We start from the raw sequence: 26,061 nt of genomic DNA on the forward strand, positions 1-26,061 counted from the left end.
GGTACGGTCAAGGTAGTATGCAAGGGCACGCTTGCAGTCCAGCGTGTGCAATGCCTGTTCCCCAGGATGAGAATGGGGCTTAGGGAAAAAGACAGGCAACACAATGGATTGGTTGAGGTGGAAGTCCGAGACCACTTTGGGAAGGAATTTAGGATGGGTACGCAGAACCACCTTGTCATGGTGAAAAACAGTGAAAGGTGGGTTGGCAACCAGTGCATGCAGCTCACTAACCCTCCTGGCAGAGGTGATGGCAATGAAGAAAAGCACCTTCCATGTCAGAAATTTGAGTGAAGCAGTGGCAAGAGGCTCAAACGGAGGTTTCATGAGGGCTGATAAAACCACATTCAAGTCCCAGACGACTGGAGGAGGTTTCAGAGGTGGTTTGACATTGAAGAGGCCTCTCATGAACCGGGAAACCAGGGGATGAGCCGTAAGCGGTTTTCCGAGGATAGGTTCATGAAACGCAGTGATGGCACTGAGGTGGACTTGAGGCCAGCATCGGATAGAGAGAGCAAATAGTCCAGTACAGTTTCCACCGCCAATGAGGTGGGATCGTGGTGATGCAGTAGACACCAAGAGGAGAACCTGGTCCACTTCTGATGGTAACATTGGAGGGTGGCCGGTTTCCTGGAAGCATCCAAAATGCGACGGACAGGCTGAGACAAATTCTCTAGGGAGGTCAGCCCGAGAGAAACCAAGCTGTCAGGTGGAGCGAGGACAGATTGGGATGTAGTAGAGACTGATGCTGCTGCGTAAGTAGAGTAGGAAACACAGGAAGAGGAATGGGCTCCCTGGAGCTGAGCTGGAGCAGGAGGGAGAACCAGTGTTGGCGAGGCCATCGAGGAGCGATGAGAATCATGGTGGCTCTGTCCCTGCGGAGTTTGAATAGCGTCCGCAACATCAGAGGCAGTGGAGGAAAGGCATAGAGGAACCGATCCGTCCAGTCGAGCAGGAATGCATTCGGGGTCAGACGATGAGGAGAGAAGAGTCTGGAACATAACTGGGGCAGCTGATGGTTGTGAGGAGCTGCAAAGAGGTCCACCTGAGGAGTGCCCCAGAGAACAAAGATGGAGTGGAGTGTGGGAGGATCCAGGGTCCACTCGTGAGGTTGAAGGATGCGGCTGAGATTGTCGGCCAGGGAGTTCTGTTCGCCCTGGATATAGACAGCCTTGAGGAAGAGACTGTGGGCCGTGGCCCAGGTCCAGATGCGGATGGCCTCCTGACAGAGGAGGGGAGATCCGGTGCCGCCTTGCTTGTTTATGTAGTACATGGCGACTTGGTTGTCTGTGCACAGGAGAAGAACCTGAGGGTAGAGAAGGTGCTGGAAGGCCTTGAGAGCATAGAACATGGCCCTGAGTTCCAGGAAATTGATGTGATGTTGACGCTCCTGAGGGGTCCAGAGCCCCTGGGTGTGAAGATCTTCCAGGTGAGCGCCCCATGCATAGGGGGAGGCATCTGTGGTTATGACCATGGAGTGAGGGGGTGGATGAAAGAGTAGACCCCTGGAAAGATTGGAGGAGTTCAACCACTATTGAAGAGATTGCTGAAGAGACGATGTCACAGAGATGGGATGAGTCATGCCGTAAGAGCAAAGAGACCCGGATCCTCCATGGATACTGGAACCTGCTAGAGAAAGCCCAGATAGGCGTTCAACTGAAGGCTGTGACCTTTACGCAGCCTCATCAGATCTGCAAACCATGGTCTGCAAGGCCAATCTGGAGCCACCAGAATGACGCAGCCTGGATGAGCCACGATCCTCCAAATGACCCGGCTGATCATCGGCCAAGGAAGAAAAACATACAGGAGAATCTCCTGAGGCCACGGCTGCACCAGAGCATCGAGTCCCTCGCTTACGGGCTTAGTTCTTCAACTGAAAAAAACAATCCACTTTCTTGTTTCTTGCCATGGCCATGAGGTCAAAACGGGGCCACCCCCAGCACCCAAAGGAAAAGAAGGTGGGCTTCCTGAGCTAGAGGAGTGCTCTTGGTTCCTCCCTAGTGATTGACGTAGACTACTGTCATTGCATTGTCAGAGAAGACCTTGACAGCTTGGCCCTCCAGTCTTTTGCATTCTCATCAGAGCTAGTTACATGGCTCCGAGTTCCTATCGGTTGGTTGGCCACTTTTGCTGAGAGAACATCCAACATCCCTGAACAGGACGATTGCATGTGCTCCCCAGCCCCAAAGGCTGGCATCTGTCATCACCATGATCCAGGAGGAAATGTATAGCAGTACGTCCCTGCGGAGCAATTGCGAGAGAAGCCACCAGGCCATGCTTGTTCGGACTTCCAGAGTCCAAGGTAGATGGGTTTGCAAGGCATCCCTGTGCAAAGCCCAGCAAGAGAGCAAAGCAAGCTTAAGAGGACACATGTGCGTCCTTCGCCAAGGAAACCACATCCAGCGTGGCAACCATGGATCCCAGAACTTGAAGATAATCCCATGCTGAAGGAGCCAGCCACTCCAGAAGGGAAGAAATCTGGGCACATAGTTTCTGCCTGCATGCTTCTGGTAGATAGATGTGGCCTATCGCCATGTCGAAAAGGACTCCCAGGTATTCCAGCGATTGTGTGGGCATCAAATGGCTCTTCTTGAAGTTGACAATCCAGACCAGGTCCTCCAGCATCTGGAACACCTGCTCCATCATGTGTCGTCCCTCTGCCAGCGAGGGAGCTCTGATCAGCCAGTCGCCCAATTAAGGGTGAACCTGAAGATCCATCTTTTGCAGATAATCCACCACTACCACCATCATTTTGGTGAAAGTCCAGGGCGCTGTTGCCAGCCCAAAGGGCAGTGCCAAGAACTGGTAATGCTGTTCCAGAATATGAAAACACAAAAATTTGTGTTGGGCCAGTAAAATGGGAATGTGCAAGTACGCCTCTGTAAAATCCAGAGAAGAAACTCTCCTGGGGCCACTGCTGAAATGATCGAACACACAGTCTCCTCTGTCGTAATCAGCTGATGGCAAGCTCTCAATGTGCTATTCTTTTCTCCCATCTCTGGATGGTGGGAGGAGGTTGTGACCATTGGGGGAGTAAAGGGAGGTCATGCCTTAAACCCTGATCATCTTGTCAGTTTGGTCACCTTTGGGACACTTAGACCTGTTTTACTTTGGTCTAAGTTCTGGCGTGTAAGTTCCACCTAGGATGCCCTGGAAAAGCTTTGATTATTGTTTCAGGACTTCCAGGTGGAAGCCCACCCAATTCCCACCCAAAACACACATCCTAACATGCTTAGAAGTGCTGATGAACATCCAGAAAGTTTGTTTTGATTATCGGCACTTGGATGTCCCTGTTATTAGGATGCCCCACTTTGCATCTATTCTCTATATTCTTAGGGTACATTAAGGGGCCTTTTACTAAACAGTAGTAAAATTTCCCACCTCTCCTCTTCAGTATACACGTTTAGGTCCTCATGTCTATTCATATGATTTTTAATAAAATAATCTCTTGTATACAATTGTAACCATTCTGATCACCATTTTAGGTACAACTATGGCTTCTCTCGATCTGAACACATCAGAAAGAAACCAGCTCACTGAAACCTTCACATCAAGAAATTTACTATAGTAGAGCAGAATACACAATGAGTTTATTGTGCTTGCACTGCTCTATAAACAGTAAGTTCAAGTTTATTAGGTTTTGATAGACCACCAATTAAAAAAAAAATCTAGGAGTGCAGTAAAATGATTAAAAATAATTTAACAGTAAGCGTGGACATATTATATACACAGAAGGAGAAATTAGGTTCTTACCTGCTAATTTTCTTTCTTTAGATTTTCCAGACCAATACTGTTCACTGATGGGTAATAGCTCATCATGACCAGCAGGTGGAGACTGAGGTAAAACTTTGGCTGTAATACTAATAGCTGTGCTTCCATCCAGTCTAAACAATCTGCCGAATAGCCAAGCAAAACTAAGAAGTGCTAATTATAACAGTAACAACACTCCTACCAGGAGTAACAACTAACATCGCAATGCTGTTGGAAATTGCACAGAAGCAGCTCCACAGTTCACGCCAGCTCACGTCAGCTACGCCAAAGCTGCTGTTCATTTGATCTCTTTCTTTCCCTTATTTATATTGTAGATCTCCCTCCCTTCTTTCCATTCGTTTCAGTATGTCCTTTTGTCCTATTTGTCCATTGTTTTAATTGTTATAATTTGTCCGTCCCCCCCTGTTGATAAGGCGATATAACAAATTAACTTGGAAAGCTATAAAAATACTAGAACGCACAGAAAAAGCACACTCTTCATGCGAATCCCGTAAGAACAACAGACAGACAGGGTGGGGACTGTACCGGCCTGGAGAGTCTAAAGAAAGAACATAATTTCTCCTTCTTTAGCATCTCTCCAGACCGGTACAGTTCACTGATGGGACGTACCAAAGCAGTACCCATCATGTGTGGGACCCCCGGAGGGCCACCACCAGAACACACTCACCGAACACCGAATTATGATGCATCTGGATGTCCACACGGTAGTGTCGCAAAACTGCGGCCTTACAGATATCCAGTGGAGGCACCAGAGAAGACTCAGCCCAAGAACCTGCCTGACCCTGAGTGGACTGAGTCTTGAGAAAATCCGGAACAGGCTTCTTCTGAAGAAGATAGGCGGAAGTGATAGTCTCTTTGATCCAGCATGCAATGGTAGCCTTGGAAGCGCCGTCCACCTTACGAGGACCAGATAAGAGGACAAAAAGACGATCTGACTTTGGGAACTCCTGGGTCCGCTAAACATAAGAGCGAAGGACCCGACAGACATTCAACTTGCCCAACTGCCTCTGTTCCAAAGAGCCCTCCCGGCTACCCAAGACTGGGAGGACCACGGACTGGTTGACATGAAAAGGTGAGACCACCTCCGGTAGAAAGGAACAGGCCGTTGCACCACCTGCTCCCTAGAAAACTCCAAGAAGAGATGCCTACAAGATAAGGCCTGCAGCTCAGAAACGCATCTCGCAGAAGTAATGGCCACCAGGAAAACTCCCTTGAGAGTAAGGTCCTTCAACGAGCAGGAACCCAGGGCATCAAAGGGAGGGCACACTAGCATGGACAGGACCAGATTGAAATCCCAAGCCACAAACCAAAGGCAACACTGTAGGCCGAAGCAATTTAGCTGTCCTCATAAAGCAAACCATATCCAGAAAAGTTAAACTCTTACTCTGCAACAAACCGCGAAACACAGACAAAGCTGCAAACTGAACCTGTAGAGAAGACCAGGCCATCTTATAAGAACTCCCAAGATGTGAGGCAAGGAGGCACAAAAGGAAACCACTCCATGCGCAGCACACGACTCTTCAAAAATATGCCAAACACGTCCATAAGCCTGAGAAGTGGAAAACCTCCGGGACCCCAAGAGAGTGGCGATCACTTTATCTGAATAACCTTTCTTACCTTAGCGTTTCCTCTCAAGAGCCAATGCGTAAGACAAAAGGGACCCGGATTGAACATTGGAATGGGGCCCTGAGTCAGGCAAGAGGGGCAGTGGTAGAGGATCTGTCATGAGAAGATGAACCAGATCTGCGTACCACAGGCTCCTGGGTTAGTCCAGAGTCACCAGGATCATGGGGCCAGGGTACCAAGCTATGCGAAGGACTCTGCCCACCATTGGTCACAGAGGAAACAGGTACAGGAGGCCCACCATTGGCCAAGGCTGAATCACAGCATCCAGCCCCTCGGCCTGAACATTCCTGCACTGATTGAAGAACTGTGGCACTTTGGCACTGACATTCGAGGCCATCAGGTCCATGACCGGTAGCCCCCAAGACTGTGGGACTGAGATACCACTCTCCAGGATCTAGCACATGACGACTGAGGAAGTCCACCTGGACATTCTCCACTCCTATATGGGAAGCCGAGATGTCAAGAAGATGAGACTCTGCCCAGGCCATGAGCAGACCCGTATCCTGTACCACCAGACTCCTGGTTCTCCCATGACAATTGACATAAGCCACCGCCGTGGCATTGTCCGAGAGAACCCGAAAAGACTTGCCCATCAACAACATCTGGAATGCTAACAATGCCAGCCAGATGGCTCAGAACATTGATCGACCAAGATGCCTCCTCCAGAGACCAGCTGCCCTGAGCCAAGTGACCGAGACACAGAGCTCATCAACCGAAGAAACTGGCATCCATGAGAAGCATTGTTCACTGGGGCTGATCCAGATTCACTCCCTGCACCAGATTGGAAGACTGTAGCTACCAATAGAGACTGCGACTAACTAACCCCCGAAGAGGAATGGGAGAGTACAAATCGTGCACCTAGGGCGACCACCGCTGAAGCAGAGCATGCTGAAGCTGGCACATGTGAGCCCGAGCCCTCCAAACCACGTCTAGGGAAGCTGCCATCGAACCCAAGACCTGGAGAAAAACTTGCGCCTGAGGACACCGGGAAGCCATCAGAAGATGAATCTGTGACTGCAACTCCACTGGCTCTCTAAGCCATATGCCTTGCCAGTATCGGTGGCAAGGCTTACAGCTGAGGCACCTCTAAAAAAAATTTGGGGAGGTGGAGAAAATGGGGGAAGGAACTCAATTCGTGACCCGTTGAGTGTGACATCCCTGAGGTTGGACGGACCCCTAAAAGGGTCCCCCCAAGCTCAGTCCGGCACCAAACTGGGACAATAAAGCCACTAAACAACTTCCAGCAGGCCTACATAACCAAGGGAAGACTGGTATAGCTTACCACACCTGCTGAGACTGAGAACAGACTGGTTAGACTGGACGAGGGAAGAACAGCTATTAGCATTACAGCCAAAGTTTTGTCTCAGTCTCCACCTACTGGTCATGGTGAGCTATTATCCATCAGTGAACTGTAACGGTCTGAAGAGATGCTAAAGAAAGGCTTTTGACAAAAACAAACAAAAAGGGAAGAGGGGGAAGAAATACAATCTATGAATAGAAAAGCTGGGGAGGGGAAAGAACAAAAGGAGGGGAAAAAAAGAATATCGCAAATCCAAGTCCTGCTAAGTCCTAACAACTGTAAACGTCTTTAAATAGAAAGTTTAAAATCTAATCTAAATTTTGAAAAAGAATCTTGCTGTCTGTGGTGAATAGGCAGGGCATTCCATAGAGTTGGAGCAGAAATGGAGAAAATGGATTTACGAGTGGTATCATATACAATGACACGCAGAGAGGGAACTGTAAGGAGGCATTGATTAGTGGAACGTAGTGATCTAGAAGTAGAATATGGTATGATCAGTTTATCAATGAAGGCAGGAGAATGAGCAGATTTTGTTTTAAATGTAAGAACTAGAATTTTAAATGTAATACGGTGGGAAATTGGTAGCCAGTGAGCTTTTTTCATCAAAGGAGTTACATGATCAAATTTTTTTGCATTGTAGATGAGTTTTATTGCCGTATTTTGAATGATTTTGAGCCTTTGGATCTCTTTCTGGGTAATTCCAGAGTAGAGGGAATTGCAATAATCCAAATGAGAGCTAACCAAGGAATGGATCAGAATACTGAGGGATGAATGTTCCAAAACAAATAATAATAATAAAAGTTTATATACCACAGGACCGTGAAGTTCTATGCGGTTTACAATGATTAGAAAGATGCTACAAATTGAGTGGAACTTACATAGTTGGGGATTAGTGGCTAACAGTTTAGGAGATAGAACGAATCATCTTGAGTTTATAGAAACATTTTTGAACAACAGAACTAATATGATGGTGAGAAGTTAGTTTATTGTTTAGAATTATGCCTAACAGTTTAAAGATTGTGTCCAATTTAATTGGGGTTGATCGTATACAGATAGGAGCTACGAGTTCTTCTGTTTCCTTAAGGCCTTTGAATTTTCAATGTTCAATGACAACATATTATCATTGAGTCATTGGCTAAGTCTGTCTAATTTAAGACTGTTTTCTTGTATCTCTGCACGGTTGTGTGTTTGGATGGGGTGCAAGAACTGAATGTCATTGTTTTAAGCAAATACCGTAAATCCCATCGACTGAGCAAGGATCAGAAGAGGAGCAAGAAATAGGTTGAATAAAGTGGCGATAATATTGAACCTTAGGGACTCCAAAGTCCTGCGTGAAGGGGCGGAATTCGAGTTATCAAACATAACCTGATATGAGCGATCAGCAAAGTAAGATTGAAATAATTTGAAAGCAATTCTTTAATTCCTACAGTACAAAACAAATGCATTTCTTTTGAAAGTATCTGTGATATATTCCACGTCCAGTTATTTGGCTTCTCCTAGGATTAACTGACCTTTCAGCCTCGGCCTGAGAGTCTTCGCCCTGTTCTTCAGCCAGCGGATCCTCATCTTTTGCTGAAACTTCTAGGGAATAGTTAAACAACCCGCTTATGCACTCAGCAATAACCAATTTCTGCAATGCATTATACATTTTAAAAGGAAGTTGAGAAAGTACACCATTAAATACATTACTGAATTTCGCAAACGACTGCTTTAAATTAATTCCAGCTGCATTTTATCAAGCAGGAGTCATCTGAGCTAGTTAAAAGTTACTAAACTCTTTTATCACCTGCTCCTTAATGTATTAAGGGTCAATCAACCGCTAGGCATCATTTATAGAATTGCATCAAGCGGAACCTATCTCAACTTAGGCGCCGATGGACATCACGTTACATGCCGGTATATTAGGCCAGGGTTTCCTGATCTAATTTACCGGCACCTAAGTCATACTACATTTATTCTCTGCCCTTAACCACACTTACTTTTCGGGTAGGCACTGGTATTAGGAGCAATCAATAATTTATCTACCTCAGTAAAGTTTTCAAAAATTGTTTTATTTTTCAATCTAGTCCCCTGATAGCTCCAAACATGTAATCTAATTTTCCTGCAATGATTTTAACCCCTTTGTTTGATCTTCCTGCAATGATTTTAACCCCTTCTGTTCGACCTTCAAACCAGGATGTCACAGCTTCCTTGATGTCTATCACTTGAAAACTGCTGTAGTGCTGCCTGATTCAGGGAAAAATATATTGATTTGCTTCGATTCGCCCTATTGAATCAATTTTTTGATTCAATTTGATTTGCTTTCAATGTCATGGCTTTTTAAGTTTAAACACTTTATTTAACCAAGGCAATATCATGTCAAAAATAGGAACAGCCAATCTATAACATAGATTTAAAATTAGTTAGAAACACGGGGTGGTGCCAGAAGGGAAGAGGGCTGGAGAGAAGGAGAGGCGCTGGTGCCAGCTGATTGCCTACAGGATGTGCTTCGTTCTCATCACGAAAGGCACTTCCTGTAGGCAGTCAGCCGGCACTGGTGCCTCTCCTCCCCCTCAGTGTGCTACAGCACACCTGAAATCTCATGATACACTGCCCTAATCCCTTGAATTGCTAACTGCTGTGACTTGATATGAATTCAGGTGTCAGCAAACTGCATTCAGCTATTGGGTCCCTCTGCTATCTCTGAGTTGTTCATCTCTCCCTCGCCCCATTTTGCCCTCCACTAAGACCATCTCACCCTCTCTATCATCTTCCCAAGTCCATCTCTCCCTCCCCCTGCCCAGCATCTACCCCCCCCACACACATCTACCTTTATTTTGGTGTAAAATTTGTTGCCGGTGGTGGTAGCAAAACTAGCAATCCACAGAGCTCTCTTGCCGCTGCTCCTGGCGTCTTCTCTCCACTGTGGCCTGCCCTCAGTGACTACTTCCTGTTTCTGCTGAGGCAGCCGCAATGGAGAGAAGACGCCCAGACTAGCGGCAGAGTAGCTCTGTGAATCGCATTCACTACCACCGCTCGGCAACAAATTTTGCAACGAATTAAAGGTAGAGGGGGGCGGGGGGTAATTTGATAAACGCTGTTGGGGGAAGAAGGGTGACAGGATCGATTCCGGGAAGGAGTGCACTGAGAGAGCCAATCAGTAAAAATAAAAAGGCAAAAGAGAAGAAGCCAGGAAGATGTGGGCTCACTATGCTGCCTGTTTCTATGTTTCTAGATCGGCAGCAAGGGGGCTGGTGCTACCGCTCATGAATCGGTGAGTCCGTTTTTTTTCTGGAAGTGAATCAGTGAATCGATTTGAATCGGGCACCTCTAGTCCACGGAGAGATTTCTCCAAAACTTGGAACAGGAAATAATCTGAAGGAACCAGGTCAAGACTGTAGGGTGGATGGTTCAGCTGCTAAAACCCACATTCTTGGATGGCAGCCTGTGATTGTCGTGACACGGGGTGGGGGAGGACCTGTGCTTCCATTACACTGTATCCATTTTGGAAACAGGATCTCTGTGATAGACCCAAGTCTCATCTCCAGTCATCAAATGAAAAAAATTAACTTGGTCTTCATGGAACATCTCCAAGTTCTTCTGACAAAATATTGGAGTCTCATGGCCTTCTGACATGGTGTCAGCATTCTTGGAACACATCTTGCACTAACCTTGGACATGCCCAACTTTTCATGAATTATTTTCCAAACTGTACCTGCCGAGATGCCCATTTCTTCAGCTACTTGGAAAATTCGACTGCCTGACAAAATTGAATCCTCAACTTTCTTGCACATTTCTGTGGAAGTTGCGTCCACAGGCCATCCAATGTGAGGGTCATCTTCAAAGGACTCTCTACTCCACTTAAAACTGCATGCTCCAAAATTGCACTTTGTAGGATTATGGGGCAGGCTCACCATAAACTGCAGTCATGTGTTCATGGATCTCCTTTGGCTTTTTCCCTTCTTTTGTGAGAAATTTTATCACTGGATGGTGCTCCAAATTAGAGAATGACACGGTGGTAGTTACCCACGGCTAGCCGCGAGTAGCCGCAGGTAACCCGCTGAAAACGGTGGGAGAGAAAAAGTACTCACTGTGGGCACGGGGACAAGGCCATCCATCACCCCGTGGAGCGGTGAATGGCCTTGTCCCCGCAGTTAAGAGAGGGAAGGCACGCAGTCACCAATCGCGCGTAGCCCCCTACCTACCTCCGGTGAAATCTATTTCCCTCCCTCCCCCTTACCTTCGCGGTGTTTTAGAAAATAAACTGAAGCCGGCGAAGCCTGCCTGTGCTGCCCTGCAGTCGCGTTTCTGTGGGTGGAAGCTTCTCCTCTGACGCAACTTCCGGTTGTGTCAGAGGAGAAGCTTCTGCCAACACACACACGGCTGCAGGGCGGCACAAGCAGGCTTCGCCGACATCAGTTTCTTTTCTAAAGCGTCGCAAAGGTAAGGGAGAGGGGGGAGGGAGGGAGATAGATTTCGCCGGAAGGAGGGAAGGGGCTGTGCACGCGATCAGTGACCGCGCGCCTTCCCCTCCCTTAAGTTTCTTTATGCCACAAAGGTAAGGGAGAGGGAAGGAGATTCTCGGGCTGCTGAAAGGCAGTGAGATGGCGAGAGGGAAGGGTGGATGCTACGGGAACGGGGTGGTGAAGGTGACGGCAGGGACGGGGCAGTGAAAGGGACAGCGGGTTCAGGGACGGGGCGGTGAAGGGGACTGTGGTCCGGTGACGGGGCAGTGACGGGGACAGATTTTTCCCCCGTGTCATTCTCTACTCCAAATCTAGAAGTTTCTTAATTGATTCACACGACAATTCTCCTGACATCCTGTCTGGTGGAATGTTAGGCTCACACTGAGCCGCAACTGTGCATGAGTAACACAGAAACATGAAGGCAAATAAAGGCCAAATGGCCCATCCAGTCTGCCCATCTGCAGTAACCATTATCTCTTCACGCACAGACTAGTTTCAGCATGCTACTTTCATCATACTCAAGTAGATAGATTATTGAATGCCCCTTGTAGGTGCCTTGGTTTAGGCGTCGGTAAGCACCATGCCAATTTCTACATGGAACTTTAATCGATCATTTTTTAATTGGCTTTTTTTAATGGCGATTTCAGTTATCATGCCATTTAAGCCAATTTAAAAATAATTTAACTTTTGCGGAGAAATTGGCTAGGAGCCACTTACAGAATCAGGGCCTAAAAGTACACAATGTGTACCACCATATACAAATCAGCCTTATTATATTCAAGTCATACAGCTTTAATCTCTGGAAAAATGTTCCCTCTTAAACCCACCCCTTCTCTCCCCTTCAACAACCAGCATGTCCAGGTAGTTTACAGAACCTTCATCTACCTTGTTATCTTCAGTCACCCACTAGACCTTAAGAAAACACTTTGGTGGGGGTCATAAGAACATAAGAATAGCCTTACTGGGTCAGATCAATGGTCCATCAAGCCCAGTAGCCCGTTCTCACAGTGGCCAATCCAGGTCACTAGTACCTGGCCCAAACCCAAAGAGTAGCAATATTCCATGCTACCAATACAGGGCAAGCAGTGGCTTCCCCCCATGTCTTTCTCAATAACAGACTATGGACTTTTCCTCCAGGAACTTGTCCAAGCCTTTCTTAAAACCAGCTACGCTATCCGCTCTTACCAAATTCTCTGGCAACGCATTCCAGAGCTTAACTATTCTCTGAGTGAAAAAAAATTTCCTCTTATTGGTTTTAAAAATATTTCCGTGTAACTTCATCGAATGTCCCCTAGTCTTTGTCATTTTTGACAGAGCGAAAAATCGATCCACTTGTACCCGTTCTATTCCACTCAGCCCCAGGGAAATCTAAACCCAGACTGCCAATACCTCTGCACTACTGCTTGAATTAGGCCTCACTCTTTTTCTAAGACTTAAAAAAAAAGATAATTTCAACACATAGGTTGTATTAACACTTACCCGCATCTCTCAGTCTAGCCAGTTCTTGTCTCTTTTTCCTTCGTTTTTCTTTCTTGAGAATAGCCCTCGATTTTTTATGGCTGAAAAGTATAAAGACTTCAATTACTTTACTTATATTTAGATGCCAACCTATCAACCTTTTGCCCATACAGTAAAAGATTGATGTGCAGAGATGAAAAGTTTACAACCTGCTTACAAAACCTTGAGTGGATAATTTCTAATATGCAAAGTGAACAAACTATTCGATCACTAATTGTGATGGCCAGAACCATCACACATTTGGACATCTTAAAACAAAACTGAATGACTTCTATTAGCACCAAAGGGAAATGATATACTGAAATCCAATCAAATAATATGCCTTTAAGAAGTGAATTATTGTTGACTTCTTGTTACCAGAAGTGATGCTACTGGAACACTTGTTTAGCAAGATCTCTTTCCCATCAACGTCATTTTTCTGTTTTGGTCCAATCTATTATATTATCCCGGTTAGATTATTGTAACGCCATTAATCTTGGCATCACTAAGAACTGCCTTCAAAGACTACAATTGATTCAGAATACCGCTGCGAAGCTGATCTATGGAAAAGCAAATTCGACCATATGACTATTTTGCTCTTCTCTCTCCATTGGCTCCCAGTTTATTTTAAAATTCAGTTTAAGTGTTTATGTATTGTTTTTAAGATTTTACATGGTATCTTTGCTCCTCTTGTTCCTCTGCTATGGAATGTTTCTAGATTTTCCTATGCGAGAGGCATTCATCGATTTGAACTTTCTCTTCCTTCTAGGAAAGGAATTCAAGGAGTTAGGAATTTGAGCAGTTCTCTGGCGTTTAAATTTCCCCAACTATGGAATGAACTTCCTTCATTTTGAGGTGTCCCAGCTCCTTCCAACTCTTCCGTAAACTTCTAAAAACTTTTTTATTCGCTAAACATTTTGAAAACTAACTCTCTTGTATTTCAGTTCACTTTATTTTTTTAATTTATTGTTAACCGCATGGAGCTTCCTTTGGTTGAAGACCCGATATATAAGGTTAAGTTTTAGTTTAGTTTAGCAATTACAAAAGATTTCACCTCAGTAGTGGTTAGCAGGCTGAACTGCCACCTTTGTTATTTTGATTCAGTGCTAAATAAAGTTTGAAACCCTGCTTCTCCCATGAATGCTTTATGACACTGGGCAAGTCACTTTATCTCCCAATGCCTTGGATATAACTAGACTGTCTCTAGGGTAGGGAATAACAGAGATACTAGATAGATAGACAGACACATGCACAGATATATCTGACACCCTGAACTTGCAAATATAAAAGACACATACACCCTCTTCCTAAACTACGTCCACTAGTGACTACTACAGTAGTACATAGTTATATCATCAATAACTGTCCTAAAAACTGCCTTCATTCTGTGTAAAAAATTTCAATAAACTCCCTCAAAATTCAAGACCCCATTTGATCTCTTCCTACACCCCATTTGGTAGTGCAGGCACCACTAGTTAAGTAACTTTAAACTACGCCTCCCACCCCCTTAGAGATCTTTTATAATCAAAGTCACTCAAGTCATCCAAAGATCAAGTCAACCAAATACATAATTATTTAGAAAAAGCTGACCATACATACTGACTGAGGGCTAGATGCACTAAACATGGTCGCTAAGACTGTGCAAGTCACTGTTGGCCAATTTTTTGGCCAACTGTGAAACAGAGATCAATGTTTCAACAAGGTTTAATGCAAATGATTTGCATGGAGGTTCACCATAATCCTGTCCCACCAGTTGCTCTGAGAGTGACTTTAATACATGCGCAGAGTCGGTTTGGGGAAGCCCGAACAGAGGATGCCCACTCCCTCCTACCACTGCATGCCTCCCCCCACCCAAAACCACCTCCACACCTTAAAAATAGATGACAGTAGGAAGGATGCCCACTCCCTACTGCTCTATAGACCCACCACTCCCAAATGACAGGCCTTTCCCCTTCCCAGTGCATCCTGGAATGCATGGGGAGGGGCCTAAGGCTCTGATTGGCTCAGATCAATCAGGGCATTAGGCTTCTCTCTCTGTATCCCAGGCCAGGAGAGAAGGGGGGGGACTAGGCATCCCCCTCCTGCTGTCATCTATTTTTTGGGTGAGGGGGAGGTTCGGGGGTGGTTTGGGGGGGGCATCAGGTGGCAGGAGGGAGTGGTCATCCCTCCTGCTGATTTTTTTTAGGAAGGGAAGTGGTCAGTTGGGGGGGTGGTTTGCAGCAGCAGGAGAGGAGTGAGCATCCCTCCTGCCTATTTTTGAGGGAGAGGGGAAGAGTTAGTTGGGGGGTCCTTGTGGGGGGGATCAGTGCGGGGGGGATTGGTTAGCAGCAGCAGGAGGGAGTGGGCATCTCTCCTGCTGGTTTATGGGGAAGAGGGAAGGGTCAGTGCAGGGGGGTCCTTGTGAGAGAGGATCAGTGCGGGGGGGTATGCTTCAGCAGGAAGGAGTGGACATCCCTCCTGCTGATTTTTTGGTTCCAGGGTCATCAGAAGGGGGGTCATCGGGAGGGGTGAGACGCAAGGCATCTGTGCCCATAGAAAAAAAACAGGCATACCTACTGGTAACACAGTTATCACTGGCTTTTCTGGATCGGTTCTATCAACTCGATTCTTGCATGCAAGTTTAGGGCATCAGTTGGATGCCTGGTTTTAATATTATTGACCTCATTTGCATGCCAGAATCAAAAGAATGTAGGGCTGCATGGAAAACCAAGAAGAGAGCCATTTTGGGCATTGTGTCGTCAAATACGAACGGTCGCTAAACCAGTCAAACCATTTTAGCGACGATTGTTAAGACGATCGGACACTTTAGTGCATCTATTTGTACCACTGGTGAAACAGAACACCATTACCCAACTCATGGTTCGAAGGCCAGATGCTAGCTAAAAAGCTTCCAACCTACAGCAATAAAGCTATTTTTCTCTGTTTCAGCCCTGAAATAAATATCAAGACAAGACATTAGCAAGTCGATATGCAAAGCAATTTAACCAGCCAGATACAGCTTCTGGTTAGTTAAATCACCTGTTCAATGCTAACCACTAATTTTCATCGACTCATAGTGCCAGTGAAAATAACCAGTTAGCACAGATCTGCAAACTGATTATCTGTGGGGTGTTCTAGTGGCAGAGTAAGCACTTAAATGGCCAGATTAACTGCATACAGTCCTATCTTTATGCAGCAACCCATAGCCAGTTAAACAGCTATGTATTAGAGGTCTGCATGGGAATGGGGATCGCGGGAATCCGCGGGTTCCGTGGGAATCCCCCCTAACCCATGGGACTCCCACGGAGACCCCCCTCTGGCTCACGGGACTCCCACGGGGATGAAAGGCTTTGGAAGCAGGGTTCGTCCATATAATATAATGGACACGTCAGCCTTAGTAAAAGAGGGGGTTTATAAGTTAATTACCTGAACAGAAATCAAAAAGGGTTCCACCAAAGAGATTCCACAAGGAAAACAGCAGCGGAAACACAAAAGAAACTGTGGAATTAATGATCCTGTCAGAAGTAATTGCTGCTTTTTATGGGGACGGGCGGGGATGGAGATAATTCCTTGCGGGGATGAGTGGGGACGGAGAGAATCCTGACAGGGACGGGTGGGGATGGAGAGGATCCTGGCGGGGATGGATGGGATTTCTGTCCCCGCGCAACTCTCTACTATGTATTAGCCAGGTCTGCAAAACCAGATATTAAGTGCCAAAGCCCAAACAGAACACGGATTTGAATACTCAGGAATAACTGCTGGCAGCAGTCAGCAAAATGCTCACCGCCACAGGCTGAATCGACCCCTAGGAGAACAGGAGGGAAGACATAAACGTTTGTTTTGATTTGTTAATTTTATATACCAGTACAAAAAGTTTAAAAGCGGTTTAGAGTGAAAAAAAACCTTCTTAATACAATTACTATAGCTAATCAGATCAACAGATATCAACAAAATAAATGACCAATGCTAAAATAATAAAAATAAAATAATACAATTAACAGAAAAAAAAAAATCGATGAGCAAAAACTTTAATACAAATCTCAGAAACACTAAAAAATTAACATCAAAATTTTCAGAAATACTGACAAAACAGAAATTCAGAGGTTGAAGTTAAGGTATTTCATAGAAAAGGACCTACATAAAAAACAACTGTTTCTAGTAGATGTCAATTTAAGGTTTTCAACATAGCCATCATCATAGAGATAATCTAATATTGAAAAATGTTTATAAAATACTGAGAGCCTCTTCTACTAAACCACGTTAGCGGTTTTAGCACCAGGAGCCGTACTGAATGACCCGCCTCTATGAGCGTTGGGAGCAGCACTGGCCATTCAGGACGGCTCCCCGCGCTAAAACCGCTAGCGCAATTTAGTAGGAGTGGAATGGTTAGATGTGAATCACTTGTTTACTCTTTCCAAAAATACTAAGGAGTATCTGAATGTAAATCACTTAGGCTACTCATGTAAACCGTTCTGAGCTCCCTTGGTATAGAAAATTAAATTTATTTTTAAAAATAAGCGGTGTATAAATACTAAAAAATAAATAGTTAGTAGATTTAAAACAAACAGGAGAAAATATTTTCATTCAATGTGGAATTAAATTGTGGAATTCGTTACAAGAGAATGTGGTGAAAGCAGTTAGCTTAGCAGGCTTTAAAAAAAAGTTTGGATAATTCCCTAAAACAGAAGTCCATAATGGCTTGGAGAAATACACTGCTTATTTTGAGGATAAGCTGCGTAAAATCTGTTTTACTCATCTAAAATTAAAATCTTATAGTTTCACACTTCATTGCAGAAAATTCCTTCTGCTTTCATTAACATCATGGTTGTCTTTAAACAGAAAATCTTGAATCTTGGACTCTACTCTTTCATTCGAACTTCAAGATGCTAATCTTTGGAAAAAAAATCTTTATACAGCATGAAACAATTGTGATTGATTATTCATTATTTTATAATCAGCATTTTGCAGTCTTGGTTCAGATAATAGTTTCATCAAAATTGGATTATTGCAATTCTTTGTACTCAGGTTTAAGTTTATCTTCCAAACTTTCAAAATGTGGCAATTAGAATGATTTTTAAGATGAAAAAATATGATAATGTTACAGATTTTTATCACAAACTCCACTGGTTATCAGTCAAGGTTCGTGTACTATTTAAATTGCACCAACTCAGCTGAGTCTCTTATTCATTTTTACTCCCATCTTATTTTTAGTGGATTAAAAACTGGTTGGCGGATAGGAAACAGAGAGTGGGAGTGAATAGACAATACTCGGACTGGAAAAGCATCACGAGTGGAGTGCCGCAGGGTTCGGTGCTTGGGCCTGTGCTCTTCAACATATTTATAAGCAATGTAGAAATTGGCACAACGAGTGAGGTGATTAAATTTGCAGATGGCACAAAGTTATTCAGAGTAGTGAGGACACAGGATTGCGAAGACCTACAAAGAGACATAAATACGCTCGAGAAATGGGCCGCAAAATGGCAAATGAGGTTCAACGTGGATAAGTGCAAGGTGATGCATGTCGGTAACAAAAATCATATGCATGAATGCAGGGTGTCCAGTGCTATACTCGGAGAGAGCCCCTAGGAAAGAGACTTGTAAACAAGTCAATGAAACCATCCGTGTAATGCGCTGCGGTGGCAAAAAGGGCGAACAGAATGCTAGGAATGATTAAGAAGGGAATCACAAACAGATCTGAGAAGGTTATCATGCCATTGTACCGGGCCATGGTACGCCACCACCTCGAGTACTGCGTCCAACACTTGTCGCCGTACATGAAAAAGGACATAGCACTATTCGAAAGGGTCCAGAAAAGAACCACAAAAAAATGGTTAAGGACTGGGGTAGTTGCTGTACAATGAGAGGCTAGAGAAACTGGGCCTCTTCTCCCTTGAAAAGAGAAGACTGAGAGGGGACATGATCGAAACATTCAAGATATTGAAGGGAATTGACTTAGTAGAGAAAGAGAGATTATTTATACTCTCCAAGGTGAAGAGAACGAGAGGGCACTCGCTGAAGTTAAAAGGGAATAAATTCCATACAAACGTAAGGAAGTTCTTCGTCACCCAGAGAGTGGTAGAAATCTGGAACGCTCTTCCAGAGGCTGTTATATGGGAAAGCACCCTTCAGGGATTCAAGAAAAGGTTGGATAAGTTCCTACTGGAACAGAACGTACGCAGGTAAGGCTAGACTCAAATAGAGCACTGGGCTTTGATCTAAGGGCTGCCCCATGAGCGGACTGCTGGGCACGATGGACCACTGGTCTGACCCAGCAGCGGCAACTTAAGTTCCTTCTGGTAAGGGTATAAAATATAAACACCCATTTCTAATTATGTTTACATACTTTGCCACCAGAGTTTGGAATAGTCTACCTATTAGCATCAAGATAGAGTCAGTATACAAGATTTCAAACTAACCCCCTCCCCTTTTAGGAAGCCACATTAGACTTTTTTATCTCCAGCCATGGCAGTATTAACTCCGACGCTCATAGGAATTCTATAAGCATCAGGACTAATACTGCTGTGGCCGGTGATAAAAAAAAGTATGCGGCTTTGTAAATCGGGGGGGGGGGGGGGGGGTTGAGTATAAAAAATGTTATTTGATAGTTTTAAGATATTGATTTGTAAACCCTCAGCTATTTAATCAGGTGTCTGATGTTGATTTGTAGTTCCCATTAAGACTGAACAGATTCTTGACTGTGTAAATTGTCTTGAACCAATGCTAGTATAGTGTGATTCAAAAATCTGAGATTAGAACTTGCCAAGTACTGGTGACCTGGGTTGGCCACTGCTGGAAATAGGATATTGGGCTTGATGGACCTTTGGTCTGTCCCAGTACAAAACATATGAGTTCTCATACTGGGACAGACCAAAGGTCTATCAAGCCCAGTATCCTGGCAGGATCCCAAAGAACAAAACAGATTTTATGCTGCTTATCCTAGGCATAAGCAGTGGATTTCCCCAAGTCATCTCAATAATGGCTTACAGACTAGTACACTCAGTATTTTATAAACCTCTACCTTATCTACTGAGCCATCTCTTCTCCAGAGAATGACATGGGGACCGTTTACCGCGGTAAAATGTGGTCACCGCAATAAATCCACAGGAATGGAGAAATTTGCAACTGGTTTACCGCAGGAATGGGGACAAGACCATTTACCACCCCGTGGGAATGGTGAAAGGTCTTGCTCCTGTCAGACTTGGCATCTCCTCTTGCACCTATTTTACCTTCAGGAGCCAGCCATGCCACGATGAAAACAGAAGGAACCCAAAACCAAAGTCTGAGACCAATGTGATTTGAAGAATAAAATTACCAAATGTATTTTATATTTTGTGATTAGAATATTTCAGATTTGAAATATGTATCCTGCTAGAGCTGGTATCAGACATAACTGGGGACCGCAAAGTCCAGGCTGTGCTTCTTTAGCTTCCAGCTGGCTTAGGGCTCTCTATGACCAGGGGGCAGTTGCCCTAGTTGCTCTTCCCTAACACTATTTCTGCCATGTGTGACTGAAGTATTCTGTTAGCTTGATTTTTCTATGTAGCATTCTGTACTAATTTGGTTTGTTCAGTTTTCACAATAGTGGAGGAGATATTTGTGAAAGGGAGGGGAGACGGGGGTTTTGTTGATTCTTGCTCTGTATTATTTGTGTTTATAAAATGACAATTGTACAGAATAGTCTCTTTTTATACTTTAATAAAATAAGTTCAGTATAAAATCATAACTATTTGAGGCTTGTATGGACGGGATCTGACAGTTTGTAGGGACGGGGACCGAGCTTGCGGGACGCGGGCAGGGTTGGGGACTGAGCTTGTGGGGATGGGGCAGGAATGGTGATAAATTTTTTTCCCCATGTCTTTCTCTAATACATACATCTTAGCTAATTTTCAAAAGATAACTGGGTAATTTCCATTTGGACAGAAGAAAGATTGTGGATCCAGATCCTGGACTTCCAAGAGTTTAAAATTGTAAAGTTTATTGATGTAAAAGCCAAATAAAATAAATCACAATATACTGCAAGTCAGCCTTTTTCCAACAGTATAAAAACAATGATTGCACTGCATTAATGATGACCAGACCCTACACGGGCCATGTTTCAGCTTGCTTTAGCCTCCTTCGGGGGTCCTTAATATGTAGTAGCAAGCATTCAAATGACAATGAGTCTGTGAAATAAGTGCTCACGTTGTGCCACAACTTCTGTACGGCCAGACACCCTGAGCTTACCCAGACACCCGTAAGGAAGTTGCGGCACAGCGTGAGCACTTATTTCACAGACTCATTGTCATTTGAATGCTGGTTACTGCATATTAAGGACCCCCGAGGAAGGCTAAAACAAGCTGAAACATGGCCCGTGTAGCATCTGGTCATCAAGTCAAAGGAAGACCATCTTTACAAGAACGCAGAGTCTAAAAGAACGTTTAAGGTTATAATGAAGAGACTATAGTGCTGTGTTATGGATTTTATCTGCCTTCGTTTCACTTTACATACATCAGGTAAGTGATTTTGATATGCTTTGTTTTATATTTATATTACTCAATGAACTGGAACGCCTTAGTGCAATGATGGTCCCTCTATACCAGTGGTTCCCAACCCTGTCCTGGAGGAATACCAGGCCAATTGGGTTTTCAGGATAGCCCTAATGAATATGCATGGAACAGATTTGCAGGCCTGTCACTTCCATTATATGCAAATCTCTCTCATTCATATTCATTAGGGCTAGCCTGAAAACCCGATTGGCCTGGTGGTCCTCCAGGACAGGGTTGGGAACCACTGCTCTATACAACCAGCACATATACGTTCATTGGTATTGTGCACTTTTTGGTTGGTGACTGAGCACTTTAAAAGCACACGTTGCACTTTATATTTATATTATTAATTATTTATAAAACCTGTGGAGATAATTTTTCATCATCATCGCAGTGCAGTCATTGTTTTCATACTGTTGGAAAGAGGCTGACTTTCGGTATATTGCAATTTATTTTATGTGACTTTTATATCAATAAACTTTACAATTTTAAACTCTTGGAAGTCCAGGATCTGGTATCCACATTCTTTCTTCTGTTCAACCCGATCTTTGTGGTCCCTAGGTCCATTGCTGACCACCCCAGTGTTCTGTTTCTGGAGGATTCTAATTTCCATTTGGAAAATTAACTAGAGCAAAGAATGTCGGTTAAAAGCACCTACAGGGAGTTGGGAGAAATAGTGAGCTTGTTTCTTTTTTTTTTTTTATATAATTTTCAAAAATATTCTCTATACAGAGTATAAGAATGGAATTTTCAAAACAAACAGATAAGGAATACATTCTATAGCATTGTTTAAGCAACATTATTTACCATTTTAAATCAGAAGAAAATGACAATCGCAATTAAGAGATTCCAAATAGAAATAAAAACCTAATTAAATAATATTCAAAAACTACTTTTATGAATTCTTCAATCACACTGGTATCTTTTAATTAACTCCAGAAAGAAGAGTAGTTCTCAGGCATGTTTCTGAAAACAAGAGTACCTGTCCCCACCATCCCCCTCCCCAATTTAAACATGATCCCAGTACCACTACTACTATTATTATTTCTATAGCACTACCAGGTGCACACAGCGCTGTACAGAGTCACAAAGAAGTAATAAGTCCCTGCTCCAAAGAGCTTACAATCTAAACAGGCAAGACAGACAAACAAGGTGTCATGGATACAGTTTGGCCAAAAAAATAAATGTGTGCTGTTAATTTCTGGAGGCCAATTTGGGGACAAATAAATTTTATTCTTGAGTCATAACTTATGAAGCCATAATTTGTGGTACACGTTAAGCCTACTTTGGATAAATATAAAAAGCCGTCTTTTCTTGATCATGGGATAAATGAACACCCATGTGGGATCCCTACGAGGGTCAAGATAAGGAAATTGGGTCATTAGGGCATAGACAGGGGGTGGGTAAGCAGAGTGGGCTGACTTGATGGGCTGTAGCCCTTTTCTGCCGTCATCTTCTATGTTTCTATGACGGGAATAGCCATCCAAATGGTCACAAATAACTGGAAGAACCACGACAGAATAAATTACACATTTTGGTGGGCAAATGTGTGTACCACATATAAATATGAGAGAATGAGTGTTTGGGATTTAGTAATTCATTTAATAAAGTGTGGAGCCCATTGACTACATTTGTTACCTCGCAATAAGGGACATATATCTCTCCTTTTATTAGATTTCCTTACACATCCAGGGTGGGTGGGGGGAGGGAAGTGTATTTTGAGGATTAAAATTACTTAATTATAATATTGTAATCACATCATATGTCATATGGTATTAATAATTGGAAGGAGGGTGGGAGAAAATGATTGTTTTTATGTACTATGTAGTTAATAGTGCGTTTTATGCAGCATTTTATGTTCAATTAATTGTACTGCACTGTCAAAGTTTGAAAGCCAATAAAGATTTTAAAAAAGGGGACAACTCTTGCGTTCTTATGTTCGAGGAAAGGATGTCGCGGCGGCAAAGCGTTCGTTTCATTTCACACACATTTTATAGCTTCGCTCTACCCTCCCCCCACCCGTGCAGAGCAGAACAGAACGAGCGCGCGGAGACGGGGGCTTTCGTGCCCTCCCGCGCGCCGACCGTAACGTCTAGGGGCGCGAGAGGGCGAGGCCCTTGGCGGGCGCCTACGCTCCTTCCGGTTTGTGTGTGTTTTTTGATCACGCACCTCAATTTCACGGGGCCGCGGGACTCCATGGCGGGCGCCGCCATGTCCGTCGTCGCCGCACGAACGAACGCCGTGCGTCGGCCGCAAAGGGAGGAGCCGAGGCTCGCGCGCCCACCCGCTGCGACCCGACTCCCGTCACGTGCCTGGTGGGGGAAGATGGCGCCGTGCGCGGCCGTTGGCGAGAGTGCTGTCGACTGTGTGGTGCGAAAATAGGACTTGTGAGAAAGAACTTTGGACCTGCCACGGCCCAGTTCTGGGAAGGAGATTCGGGCCATTCCCACTACATGTTCTGACAACATAGCATAATTTTTTTTATTTCTATACCCCTTTCCTGAAGCAAAAAAAAAAAAAGGCAGAATCAAGCACTGCAAATGCCAGAGAGCTTTGAGATGCAAATTGAAAACCGGGACTGGACTGCGTCCCCCATCCTGGAACGGAGTAACTTGGCAGTTTATGTGCTGTAGTGCTTCCAAACTGTATGCACTGGATATCTAAACACATCTTTAAAGACAGACATTTAGAGAATTTTCTTCAAGATAAAAGTAAAGTAAATATTTAACCTGAAACTAATACAGAGATTGAGGTTGAGTGAATATAGAAGTTCTTCTTTTTTTGCCTGATCTGAAGATTATTGAATAATTTATTTCCTGTTAATCTTTTTCTTATGATTTGGTGATACCAACAGAATAAGCAGCCCTCATATAATGTGGACTTGAAAATATTTTCTTTTATGTTGAAGTATTTTCCTTGATTATTGTTTTCATGGAATTGTTATAAGAAAAAAAAAAAAAAAGCAATGGATATCTAAACACATATTTAAAGACAGACAAACGAAACAAAATTTGATTTATTGATTTGATACACAGTGGTACCTCGGAATCCAAACTTAATCTGTTCCAGAACCCCGTTCGAGTTCCAAGACAATTTTTCCCATTGAAAATAATAGAAACTAGATTAATCCGTTCCCCTCTGCAAGATTGGGCCCCTGCCGGCATAGGCAGCAAGATCGTCAATGGCAACTGCAAGCGGTGCTCAGCCCAAAGCTTCCCTCTGACGTGAACCGCCGAGGTGGAAACAGGAAGCTTTGGGCTGAGCAACACTTGCAGTTCCTGTACGTTCGGATCCCAAAGCACCGTTCGGAGATTCCGGGGCAAAATTTAATTTAAAAAAAATAGTTAGGATTCTAAGTTGTTCGAGGTCTGGGGCGTTTGGATTCCAAGGTACCATTGTACTGCTTTTTACTACAAGATTTAATGCAGTCTACAACAAAAATGGCATGTTATTAAATACATTGGAATTTGAACAAAAGCTCATTAAATGCAACTTAAAACTACACTATTAAAACAATGCACAAGTCATCAAGTAGCTCTATTCCTCATAAAGCTCAAGCTTGCCAATTTCAGTCATGGGAGTTGTAATAAACACTATTGGGAGGACCTTAAGGAATGTTGTTTGCTTGTTTTTTGTTTTGTTTTCTATCCCGTTTTCTCTAAACAACTCAGAACGGGTTACAGGTTAAACATACACAATATGCACTTAACAGGTTACAATTTGACATAATTACAGTATATATTTACAGTACAAGGTTGTATCCTAACTCGAAGAAAAACCCAGAGAAGAACCGTGATTGGTTAGCAAAGTTGCACCCTAGAATGGAGTAGGTACCGCACCATTCATGGAAGAAAGTGTTTATGAACAACTTGAAAAACTGATGGTGGACAAAGCTATGGGATCGGACAAGATCTATCACAGGATAGAAACAGAAACATGATGGCAGATAAAAGCCAAATGGCCCAACTAGTCTGCCCATCCGCAGTAACCATTATCTCTTTATCCGAGAGATCCCACATGCCTATCCCAGGCCCTTTTGAATTCAGACACAGTCTCTATCTCCACCACCTCTTCTGGGAGACTGTTCCATGCATCTACCACCCTTTCTGTAAAAAAGTACCTGTATAGACTGTTCTCTTGGGCGTGCCAAATGAGACACCTGAGTGATTGGTTCCGGGGGACCAGCCACTTTTCGGCTACTCCTTCGGAACTAGTCCTTTGTTCCCCATACCACTTTAGTTATTTGTTGCACACATTACATCTCCCTGGGAGACCTCCACCAGTTGGAAAATTTATTTTTCAACCGTTACGCCAAGTGTGGAGACGTTTATGTAAAATGCTAAAGATTGACCCCACAGCTACAGCTTACCTGCCTTTCCTGGACAATAAAGATTTTCCACCTGGGACTTCCAAATTTCCGGTATCGGTGTGGAGAACGTCTAATCTGCAATATATTTCTCAGGTGGTAACTGCACAGGGCACTGTTCCACCATTCCTGGTGATGCAGACTGAATATCATTGGACACCTCGGGACTGGTTGGCGTATGTCCAGATGACTTCTTATATTCGCTCTCTCCCATCAGCAGGGCTCACAAACCATAATCAGGAGAAGATTTCGGAAGCGTTATGTTTAACGGCACAGACTCATATTCCATTGAAATTCCACCTACGCTATCTGCGTGAAAGTTTGGGGTCCATTCCCTATGAAGTATACGCGGCCCGCTGGTCAGGGGATTTGCTGTGTGAGGTGACTGGCCAACACATTCAACAGGGTCTTAAATCCATTCAAACTATTACCTCGCAATCGACCCTTATTGAAACGAACTATAAATTCTACTTACGACTGTACCGATCTCCAACCTATCTGTATCGTGCAAAACTTAGCACAACAGATGCTTGCATTAAATGTGCCCAACCAAGA

General features: G+C 44.0%; 1 protein-coding gene across 1 annotated transcript in view; it reads right to left on the reverse strand.

The window, feature by feature from the left end:
* Positions 1-23,631, reverse strand: part of ZRSR2 (zinc finger CCCH-type, RNA binding motif and serine/arginine rich 2) — an 82,558-nt gene extending 58,927 nt beyond the window's left edge. Inside the window, exons 1-3 of the mRNA XM_033948353.1 lie at positions 23,310-23,631; positions 12,619-12,698; positions 8,206-8,275 (exon numbers count right to left, since the gene is read on the reverse strand). Coding sequence (XP_033804244.1) covers positions 8,206-8,275; positions 12,619-12,698; positions 23,310-23,608 — 449 coding nt within the window. The 5' untranslated portion in view covers positions 23,609-23,631. The remainder of the gene's footprint in view (positions 1-8,205; positions 8,276-12,618; positions 12,699-23,309) is intronic.
* Positions 23,632-26,061: the final 2,430 nt, after the last annotated feature.

The sequence above is a fragment of the Geotrypetes seraphini genome, chromosome 6, assembly GCF_902459505.1.
Source record: "Geotrypetes seraphini chromosome 6, aGeoSer1.1, whole genome shotgun sequence".
Classification (NCBI taxonomy): Eukaryota; Metazoa; Chordata; class Amphibia; order Gymnophiona; family Dermophiidae; genus Geotrypetes; species Geotrypetes seraphini.